This window comes from Lolium rigidum, chromosome 4 (genome assembly GCF_022539505.1).
Source record: "Lolium rigidum isolate FL_2022 chromosome 4, APGP_CSIRO_Lrig_0.1, whole genome shotgun sequence".
Lineage (NCBI taxonomy): Eukaryota > Viridiplantae > Streptophyta > Magnoliopsida > Poales > Poaceae > Lolium > Lolium rigidum.
In genome coordinates, this window is record NC_061511.1 from 223,491,300 (window position 1) to 223,502,244 (window position 10,945).

Below are 10,945 nucleotides of genomic sequence, written 5' to 3' on the forward strand. Positions count from 1 at the left end.
AAGAGCCAAACCTGAAACTACACCAACTGACGTGAAAACTGACCGTATCCGAGGAGATCCGTGCAGTGGCGGAGCCAGACCTTCAAGTCTGTGTTGTCATTTAAAATATGTGATGTCAAACATATGTATTTTCACTTATTTTTAGTATTCTTTTACATGATTTATACCAACATACAAAGAATTTGCAAGAAACCTCTGTGGTTAATTGACCACACATGTCACAATGTGGCTACGCCACTGGATCCGTGAGATGCACAACACCATGCACCCTCCTCCAACGTTAGACGCACCACTAGAATAAGGATATGTCCGAAATGACCTTATTATGGCTTTAAGATATAGCCACTGCCTCACCAACTCGATGGAAACAGCAAAAACCAAACAAACAACGAGAACCCTCTGACAGCAAGGTGGCGTGGTCTGACACACCTCCAATGCACCAATGCCACCAGAGGAAGAGTGAACCGGCGGGGTCACTGGAGAGCCCTAGATGGTTTCAGTGTTACCTCACGATCACCTCTAAAAGGGCAAAATTTGTAGAGTAAAATACATGAATATACATAAACTTGTCAAGAATGATCAGTTTGGTACATAAACCTAATGATGTATGTAATACAATAGATCAGAGGCAGAAAAACTTAATAAATCAATGCCAATATTTCGTACACTACACCTTAAAAACAAATTGCATTCTACGCCATTTTTTTCACGTGGGTGGGCGAAAAAATTGAATTAAAAGTATGGTAGGGGAAGATAAAGCTCCTCAAGGTTATCGACGAACTTGTAAGAAGCAGTGAAACTTCGGGTCCTTCAAGTTGAACTATTGAAGTTTGTGTGTCAAAGGTACATGTAATGAACATGTGGTAGCCCTTCTACATGAAGAGGAAACCTATAAGTGATGGAGGTTTAGTGTTCAAAATGTAAAAAAGGGAGATAATAATACGACATATTTTCAATTACTAGCTAACTTTAGGCATCGTAAACAATTTTTTCTAAGCTTGAGCAAGAGGAAGGAACCATTGAGAGAGATGGCCAGTTGATAACCTACATCATACAATATTTCCAAAACCCTTTTGTCCCTTATGACAATAGTCAGGTTTTCATGGATAAGATTTGATTTTACGCTAGTCCTCCCCAAGGAGAATGAAATTTTAACCACTGAGTTTACCGAAAAATAAGTGAAGCTAGAAATTTTCCAAATGAATCTAAACAAAGTCCCTAACACTAATGGGTGCCCAACTGAATTTTTTGAGGATTTTTAGGGAGTCATTAAGAATGATTGTATGGCCCCTTTTGAAGAGTTTCATAAAGCAACTTGATACTTCATAGTTTGGATTTCGGAATAATAACATTGTTACCACAGGGACCATAGGTGACTAAGATTCAAAAAATATAAGCCCATATTTATTTTATGAGAAAATTGTTTTTGTACCATCGACGAACAAGTTAATAGCTCATTTGCCATCGAACAAAGCACAAGTGCTTGTGTACCAAACACAAAGAAAATTTAGTGCTTATTTGCCATCACCGTTAAGTCAACGTTAGAATGTCACCATTTTCTTGTCAGATTCTCTCAAAATTCCAGGTTTACCCCTAGTTTATGAAAGAGAAGAAAGAAAAAAAGAGGAGAAATCAAACACATACGCAGGGTTTTTTTTTTCTCGGCTGAGATTTCGGAAATTTCGCCGGAAATCGCAGTTCTCGTTCCCCTCCTAGAATCACTACTACCGGACAAAAAATTCAGAGACATTTAAATTGAAACTTCAGGAACCAGAATTCAGACACATGCTAGTTAATAGCACATACGAATTCTTGGTCTGGTGGTAGAATCTCTCTTGCTGTCCTTCGAGCTCACGTGTTGGTCCCGAGATGTAACATTTTGGTAAAAATTATTCGCTGTACAGGCTAAATCGAATGAAAAAGAGTCACAGCAAAGGTCGATCATCCTCAAAAACAACAAAGGTTCAATGATGCTACCGGTTCAAAGAGCAAAGGCCTAACCGCTATGCTGAGCATGCACTTAGCGTGTTTTTACGTTAAATTGAATTCAAAATTTGTTTGAAGAAACTTGGAAGATAAATTTCCGAGATTCCCGAGATTTTGTGGAAACCGTTAATTTCAGTGCCCTCCGGTAAAAAAGGCTGCCTGAAAAAAAAACCTTGCATACACACAAAGACGTTTTGTTTACATACTGCACTTATTCATGTGTGTCATGATTTACTGGAGAGGCTTATGTTAACAACGACCAACATCAAGTTGTGTTCTTTTGGTTGTAGATGATGTGAACCTGATTGTGCTTTTAGATGATATGAACCTGATTATGCATGATCTGAACTTGGATCGACTAATATTTTGCTGCTGAAATATCCATGTTGTTTCAGCTGTTCTATTATATCCTACTTATTTGGTTGAAATGCTGAAAATAGAGTCAATATGCTGTCAATTTTCTGTAGCAGACCTGTTGTACTAATTGCTGCTTATTTGCCATTGAGGGCAATGCAGTCCTTTTGTTGCATAAATTGTGTGAGGCAACGGTGGACTAACAGCCAATGGCAAATAAGCACTGCATTTTGTTTGTGCTTGGTATGTGAGCATTTGTGCTTTGTTGCATGCCAAATGAGCCATTGATGAGTTTGTCAATGGTACGGAAGCCATTTTCTCTTATTTTATTTATAGGTTTCAAAAGTTTAACTAAGGTTGCAATGAGCATATTAAACTCCATTGCTCTCTGCTGGGTGATTCGGCCCTCTCAAATGGTTTTTACATGACCACTATATACTAGAGGGGATTGTAAATTTGCATGACGCGGTATACGAGTTGGATGGGTCATATTTAAGGTTCATTTTGAGAAGGCTAAGCTGTGGTAAGTTCAAATGATCTTTTTTTTTCTTCTTCCAACAATAATGCTTATGATCGATGGCTAATTGCTTGTTTTGCTCGGCTTTCTAAGACCATACAGTTATCAGTGTATATTAAATTGGTAAAACATTAACTCTTATACTCTCATCATAGTTTGTCCATTTTTATTGTACCCTCAATGTTTTTACGTCGATTGTATATTTTCAATTATTGAAACAAATTCTAGGGAGAGGGTGGATTATTTTATAAGTTGTTGAAAGAACTAGGCCTTAATGTCATGGTAATAGTAACATATGATACACTAGTGTATGTTACTATGAGCAGGCTTATTAGAAGACTAGTACAAATGCCCGTGCGTTGCTACGGGTCCTCAAATTTAATTTATCAATGCACATGTATATATATATAGTAGAAATGCTCGTGCGTTGCCATGGGTATTCAAATTTCATTTTTCAATGCACATATATAATTTGAAACTTAGTATGAAAATTCAAATTCAAATCAAATCAGGAATATTATAATGTGCTATAGCATGATAATACCGAACACAATAACAAGATATCATTGTCATAATACAACTACATTGCTTTGAAGAACGTTATAATAATTGACATTGTTTATAAAAATTAAATAAGTACTCGACTAACCGTTTATACATTAAAGAATCTACACCTCGATGCTCCTTAAATACTGCCGTACAATGCTAGAAATAATTTCTTCCGCTTCATTTTTACTGTACTTGAGCAAGCGTACCAAAAAATTCTTCTTGAGCTCAAAAACATTCTGCACAACAATATTTCACATTAACATGTATAGTTCATGCGAAAAAATTAAAAAGTGCAACGTAGTATACCACCCACCGTGCATATCGCAACAATATCGGTGTCCATCCCGGCTATTATCTAAAAAAGAAAAACATATATGAAATAGAAAAATTAAATAAAATCATACAAGCATGCATATGGAATAAAAAAAATTCTCTCTCACGGTTAAAATACACTTAAAAGTCCGACCACACTATCTCTAGCAGTATATTTGTTCCTCACATGCCCAAGAGCACCCACCAAACATTAGAAGTGATATTTTTTACGAATTAAATTAGAAGTGACCTAGGCAGTGGTACTGAGCTAGAGATATCAAGATTCAACTCAGATACGTACACATACGCAGAGACATCACGAGTGAAACTGGAGTATATATCTTTCTTTCTCGGGGAATTTTATTTTTTGCCCCTCTTTACTTAGTACTTCAACAATTTGCCCTCTGGCTGATTAGCCCCACGTGAAAGGTCACCTTTGCCCTTATCCCATCTAGGTATCTGACCCTCAGGAAATACTTCACGCGACCTGCACAACTGCTTTCTTCCATGGCGCCGGCGTTGTGCCACACGACCCCCGTCGCCGGCCAACTACACCACTCGCTACCCTCCCCTCCACTTCCCAGATCGTCCGCCTTCTCCCCCTCCTCCGACGCGGCCCCACTCTACTCCGCCCACCATCCATGCCTTCCCGTCCCAAGCTCCTAAATCGAGCAGCGCCGCCCGCGTGGAACCGGCGTTTCTTCCCCAAACGCCATGCTGCTCGGCCCAGATCCTTTCCCCGCTCTCCTCCAGCGTGATTCCCTACTCTCCTCCTGACCACCTTCTGTTCTATCGCGCGCAGCCGCAGACGAGCTTGCGAAGGTTAGGGAAGGCGGCGCCACGCGGGAGGGTGGCGGCGGCAGTGTGCTCTTCCTACACAAGTGCTTGTTACGGATGTGTTGTCGTGTCGCGTCGTGTGGAGGAGTTGCGCTGCATGTCGTCGGCGTCGCCGAAGCGCGGCTCCACAATGGCCGGAGGGCCTGAGACAAGTTCTGACATTGGCGGCGCCGCCATGGCTGAGCAAAAGAGGATGAATTACAAGAACATTTAGATCGCGATATATTGATCTAGGGTTCTTAGCCTGATCTTCAAATAAAACAAAACAATTCAGAAAGGGCAAATTGTTAAAGCGCCAAGTAAAGAGGGCCAAGTAAAGAGGGGCAAAAAAATCTATTACAAAGTAATTGAGGGCAAATCATAGAGGTACCAACTAAAGAGGGGCAAAAAAAAATTCCCCCACCTCTCAACTTCCCCGTCCATCCCCTTTTTCTCACTGCTCTCCACTATCAGCCCCCAATTTCACGGACAGAGATCAGGAGGCATGTCACCGATGAACAGTGCCGTAACATGCACTCCAGGCCGTTGGATCGAAAATAGATAGACAAGATCAAGCACTGTAGCGATGCACTGTAGATGATCCTGTAGCATATGTACTGTAGCGGAGCACTGTAGATTTGTCTCTGTAGCGATGCACTGTAGATTGTCCCTGTAGCTGTTACTGTTCATGTTCATCTGGCCATCCATTTTTAATCCAACGATCAGAACATGGTCGCATGTCACAGCACTGTTCATCGGTGAGATGCCTATTGCATGTCACTTGATCTCTGTCCCAATTTCACTCGCCCTGCCGCCGCCGCCCCCCGGCTTGGCTTGCGCTGCCGCCTCGCGCCCTTCCTCTCCAAGCTCCTCCCGCTCCTCACCTCCGCGCCGCCCTCCCCCGTCCTCTCGTCCGCCCTCTCGGGCGCGCTCCTCACCGCGCTCGACGTCGCGGACCCCGCCTCCGCGCCGCTCGCCCGCGCCTTCCTTGCCGCCGCGGCCGCCACCCCCCGCCGCTCCTCCCCGCCGACGCCGCGCTCGTCGCCCAGCGGCTGCTCCTCGAGTTCGCGGGCACCGACGAGGCGCCGCCCAAGGGCAAGGGGAAGGGAGAGGACGCATGGCAGGTCCGTTCGATCACGGATTTTCTCAAGGTGAGCCCCCGTGTGTCTTCTCTCTATTCAAACCCATGTGTGTGCATAACTGGATATCGTGTATCGCTGCATGGAGTCCCCCCGAGCGCCGCCTCCGCTGCACCCCTGCATCGCTGCAGGCCTCCACCGGTGCCGCTTGCCTGTTTCCGCAGCTGGGCGTGAGCTGGACAGTGCACGAGCTGGACAAGGACCCTGGCGGGAAGGACGTCGAGAGGGTGCTCGCAGACATGGTCGGCCGGAGCCCGCCCGTGCCGACCATCTTCATCGGCAGCACTCTCGTCAGCCCCACAGACCGGGCCATGTCGCTGCACCTAGGTGGTCAGCTCGTGCCGCTCCTCTGCCAGGCCGGCGCTCTGTCTCTCTGAAGAACTAAAGGCAATAGCAATGTCTGATGCATACGTGCAGCTGTGATCGCAGCCTCCAAATTGAGCAAAACCAGGGATCGTATACTGCGTGCAGCTACTTAAATTTGGAAAGATCGTACACGTCCAGTGTATTAAGATCTGTCAGTTGTGTATTTTCTTGTCAGAGAAAGATGAACGCTTTCCTTTTAAAAAGAAAGAAACTTATATGTGCCCATATGTTTATAGTGTCATTGCAATTTTTGGTGATTTACAGCAGTGATAGTTCTTAGTTCTTAGTCTGCTTCAGTTGATTAATATTCTTACTCTACTTCCACTTGATTAATATTCTTAGTCTGCTTCCATTTGATTAATATTCTCATGATATGTTAATGTGATATATTTCAGCTTCCATTGGACCAAGGTGGTGGTGAAGGAAAGGCTCTGTACATTGATGAAGAGGGGACATTCAGACCACAGAGGCTCCTCCAGATAGCAGACAGGTCTCACCTTGTATGCAGCGTTTACTTTGTGCTAACATGAAATTGATTACTAAACAAGTGAATACTGTATTTTAGGTTTGGATTAGATGGTGCTGATGTATTAGAGAATGTGGCTTATGCAAGAGCTTATAATACTGATCGTCAGTCCAGACTTTTGCTGGAGGCAGCTTCCATGAGGTCTGTCCCTTTCAAGTTGAAGAAAATATAGTTTACTACATTGTTTACTATTTTACTTCCATCTCAAATCTAGAATAACTATAAAAGCTGTGTATGATCAATAACGGGCTATTTAAGACTCTCCATGGATTAAAAGGAAGAAACTCGGTATCATGGACTGTTGTTAATTGTTACTCTGGTGCCAAGAAGGTATTACTGCGTCTATGTCTTGGAAATCTTGCCATTTTAAAATGAAATTCTAAATTTGACCACCCTTGTGTGACTCATATTTCTTTGTACATTGAAATGCGATAGTTACAACATGGAGCTTATACTACTGATGGTTTATACTCACAGAGTTCACGCATATCTCTATTGGCACCTTCTATGTTTTTCAAATGCTACTTGTATTTAGTTCTGCTTACACATCATGTTTATTTTTCAGACAAATAGCCTCTGTCTATTGTGTATTCTTCGGACAAATAGCCTCTGTCTATCTACACTACTCAAGCCACCCCCAAGCCGTTCAGTTGATGTCTCCTACAATCTTTATTTACAGAAGTTAGAGTACTTTGAATTTTAAAAACATGCATGTGCCTTTTTACATGAGATATCAGACATGGGAAAACTTATTGAGCTCTGATGTGAGAGTCTATAAAATTTGCACCACCAAAATTGTTGTGCATCTGTGCAAAATTGTTGAAAAGTGATATTCAGTTGTTGCCTTCTAACACTTAACTATTTGTTTGGCAGGTTCAGTCATTTTTTACATCACTGGGAGCATTGTCTCGTAAACAATTTCATGATGGCTCATATGAAACGACTGAGCAGGCAAAATAATGCGCTTTAACCACTAAGAAATGGTTGGTTTCACTTGTTATTGAATGTCAAGATCTAATGATGGCTTATGAAATTTGCACCCCCAGGCAAATGCTAAATGATAACCACTCACTGAATGATAACCAAACACCAGGTATGACAATTGAAACTTTATCTGAAGTAATCACTGGATCAACGCCAGACATTGAACATGCTTTCCTGCCTTCTCAAATACTACATGCCAATGCACAAGTTCAGCGGGCAACAGTCTATTTTCTGCCTCCCTGCATAGAAGAAGAATATGTTTTCTCCCCGTCATACATGTTTGATGTTGCCCCTCTGAAACATGAGTATTATTCCATTCCCATTTTTTCAGTGTGAAAAGCATAGAGGCAGATATTTATTGCAGCTTAGCCTCGACTATCACTGCTCTAAGAAAAACACACCATTAGCCGTGAGTAATTATTATAACATTTTTCACATCCAAGCATTTACTTTTCATTTCGGCATGATACTATAAGGTGATGACACTTAACAGTAGAATCTAAACCTTGATGTATTTATAAATTCTCAGACTGCACACACAAAAGCAGTAATACTTGTCAAAAATAATGTGGTCAAATTTTAGTTACAACCATATTTTTTGCAAAGACAAGAAACACTTTTTATTTTCTAAAAAATCAAGGCATTGTTAATTCGTTACTCGTTCAAAGTACACTAAGTTCATGCTAGATAGTTGGCTCAAGTGCTTTTAAAGTAACTGTTGAATAATTTTTTCCAACTTGGGCTTGTATTGTTTTACACAAAAGTGTTGAGTTACAGTTACCCCTGTTGAATAATTGCTTGCTGCTGCAGTTTGGAGTTGCTGTGGTTATCACCAATCAATTAGTGGCACAAGTGGATGGGTCTGCGATGTTTGCTGGGCCACAAGTGGATTCCTTGTATACTGAATTTGAATGTATGTTTATTTTTCAGACTAATAGCATGTAGCAATTGATTTCTAATTTTTTAAATCTACATGTGCAAGTTTGCTCTCATGAATGTAGAGAGTGCCACAGCTCTATACAGAACTGATTTTTGCATGCAGCATGAAGATGAAGGATAAGAAGAGGCGATGTCTTCGACTGGTTGGAGAGCCAACCTGGGCGTCAAAGAAGAGGCGGCAGACCAATGAGGCAGATCACGGGGCGTCGGCGAGGCGGCAGACCTCGGGGCGTCGGTATTGGCAACCAGTGTTTGCCAAGAAGGCAGACGTCGGAGAAGAGACGGCAGACCACTGGGTGGCGAGGTGGTTGCCGGACGGCAGGCGTCGGAGAAGAGATGGCAGCGTAAGGGTGAGAAGAGACGGCAGCGTGAGGGGAGAGTTGATTTCCTATTCCGCCTAGCTGATTCATAGGGATACGTATGGGCTGATTGGTTTCCTTGTACGTATGGGCTGATTGGTTTCCTTGTATGTCTGGGCTGAATTTTTTCCTTGTCTCGGCTGATAGCTGATTGAATGCTGGATTGCATGTTGATTGATTGCTGGATTCCTTGTACGTCTGGGATGCTTTGGTGGGAGGGAGGGACGACGAAACAGACGAAACTGTGGGGAGAATAGGGATTACGTTTAGTCTTTTTAAGTATATAAGTAGTAGAGATAGAGATATATTGCACAACAGAATTACGGTAGCTCTTCTGACGATTAATGAAATATCTTTTCCCGCAAAACAATTACTACATCATTTTGGACATCAGCAGGGCCTTATTATTACACCATTAAACCTGGAGTACCACGGTGGCACGCGCACACTATTACTACTACTACTACTGCCACATATCAACGACGACACCCCTCTCTGTGTATACATATGTTCTGAGAACAATCATCTCTTTCTGTATCAGGACAAGAACACAAGCTCGATGACGATCGACCGATCTAGCTTTGGAATTCGGCCACATGTAAGCCGGCATGCAGATATATCTGTGGAAAGAAACTGCATGCAAGGAGACCGTGATCTGCATCAATGATGCTGCGGGTCTGGGCCACCGGGGCTCTTCCTCTTCGTCTCGCCGATGTCGACGTCGCCGTCCGTTTGGACGATCTCCTCCCGCAGTGCCCTCCTGACGAGACGCCATCTCCCTGGCGTCGTCGCCGCGGCTGCCACCGCCACGGCTCCGCTCTCTCCCCCATGACCCCATTGCCGGCCGGACGCCTCGGCCGCCACAAAAGCGGAAGAGACAACGAGGAGGATGCACAGCAGCGCCACGCCGGCCAGCGCGGAAGCCTTCGCCATGAATATTAAGCTGGCAGATGCAATGCCAATTCTCTGCTACTCTGCAAGTGATCAGTAGACAGACTGATGCTCGATGCATTGCCATGGCGAACAGCGGGTGGTTTATATAGGCAGGCGTGCGCTCGCTCGACCCACCGACCGAAACTAGTGTAGCGGTAGAGCGACGTGCGCACGGGCATGGCTAGCAGGGAGATGGATGGTCAAATCCACCACCGGTTGGTAGTCGTTGCTGCGTTGTTCCGTGCGCTTTCCATGAAAGGATTCCACCACTAATCCACCGCCCTCCCGGCGCCGATCCGCGGCGATTAGACGGCCGGCAAACTCTCTTGCACACCCAAGTAGGGCCACCGGCCGATAGGGTCGCCGGCCGGTGCTGACAAGAATATTTTAAGTATATCATGCACTTGAGCGTATTGGAGTAGCTAGGCGTGGATGATGATGCACTCGATCGGTACGATGGGATTGCATATACGGTGTTAGGTTTGTGTTGTAGGGCGCGCGCACCTCTGCCGACCTCCCCGAGCTCTTCCCGTGGTGCGCCATTGCTTCGACGGAAAGCGCTAAGCTCGATCTTGTTAAACTAATGGCGGTAGATTTGTCGATATGCATTATGTGGCCATGTGGGCGATTGGTTCGATCGCGTCCATGTTCCTGGTGGTTTGACTTGACAAATAAGCAGAGTTTGATCGCCGTACGTCGTCACCATATATACGCCGAGTCTGACCTCCTCGTGGCATGTAAAGTGATATCACCTTCCCATAATATATGACTTTTCAGTAGAATATTTTAGACAGTTCACGAACTTCATCGAAAATAGTTAAATGGTGTAATATTAAACATCGATTTTGAAAAGTTTATGATAAAGTTAAGTGATCTTTTCCTCCAATAAATTCTCGGAATGAATGGTTTTTTCTGATGAGTGGTGTGCTCTAATTCATAATTTTATTTTTCGACGTAGGGTTGCCATCAAAATAAATAATAAAATTGACATATGATTCCAAATAAATAAAAATAAATAAAGGATTAAGACAAAGCGATCCATTATCACCCATACCGAGTGTAGCTCTTGGGTGCCACCCCCACCTACTGGACATCTGTCCTAGGTCTACTAAAAGAATGATGTGTATTACGTGCGTTAATTCAACAATTGTCTATTTTCTTCATT

General features: G+C 43.5%; 1 protein-coding gene across 1 annotated transcript; it reads left to right on the forward strand.

Moving 5' to 3' along the window:
• The first annotated feature begins 4,652 nt into the window (after positions 1–4,652).
• LOC124648316 lies at positions 4,653–8,584 on the forward strand. Its single transcript, XM_047188101.1, has 7 exons — positions 4,653–4,707; positions 5,402–5,685; positions 6,435–6,529; positions 6,605–6,706; positions 7,439–7,516; positions 7,612–7,658; positions 8,360–8,584. Exons 1-7 carry the CDS (start codon positions 4,653–4,655, stop codon positions 8,452–8,454), a joined length of 756 nt encoding a protein of 251 aa, XP_047044057.1. The 3' UTR covers positions 8,455–8,584.
• Positions 8,585–10,945: the final 2,361 nt, after the last annotated feature.

What these genes read in the sequence shown, in the direction of transcription:
- LOC124648316 (XM_047188101.1), top strand. Translation starts at nt 4,653, where the DNA reads ATGTCGTCGGCGTCGCCGAAGCGCGGCTCCACAATGGCCGGAGGGCCT. An exon ending in GGCCGGAGGGCCTGAGACAA is followed by an intron (nt 4,708 to 5,401) that starts GTTCTGACATTG and finishes TTCCTCTCCAAG; the next exon opens with CTCCTCCCGCTCCTCACCTC. An exon ending in CTCCTCCAGATAGCAGACAG is followed by an intron (nt 6,530 to 6,604) that starts GTCTCACCTTGT and finishes ACTGTATTTTAG; the next exon opens with GTTTGGATTAGATGGTGCTG.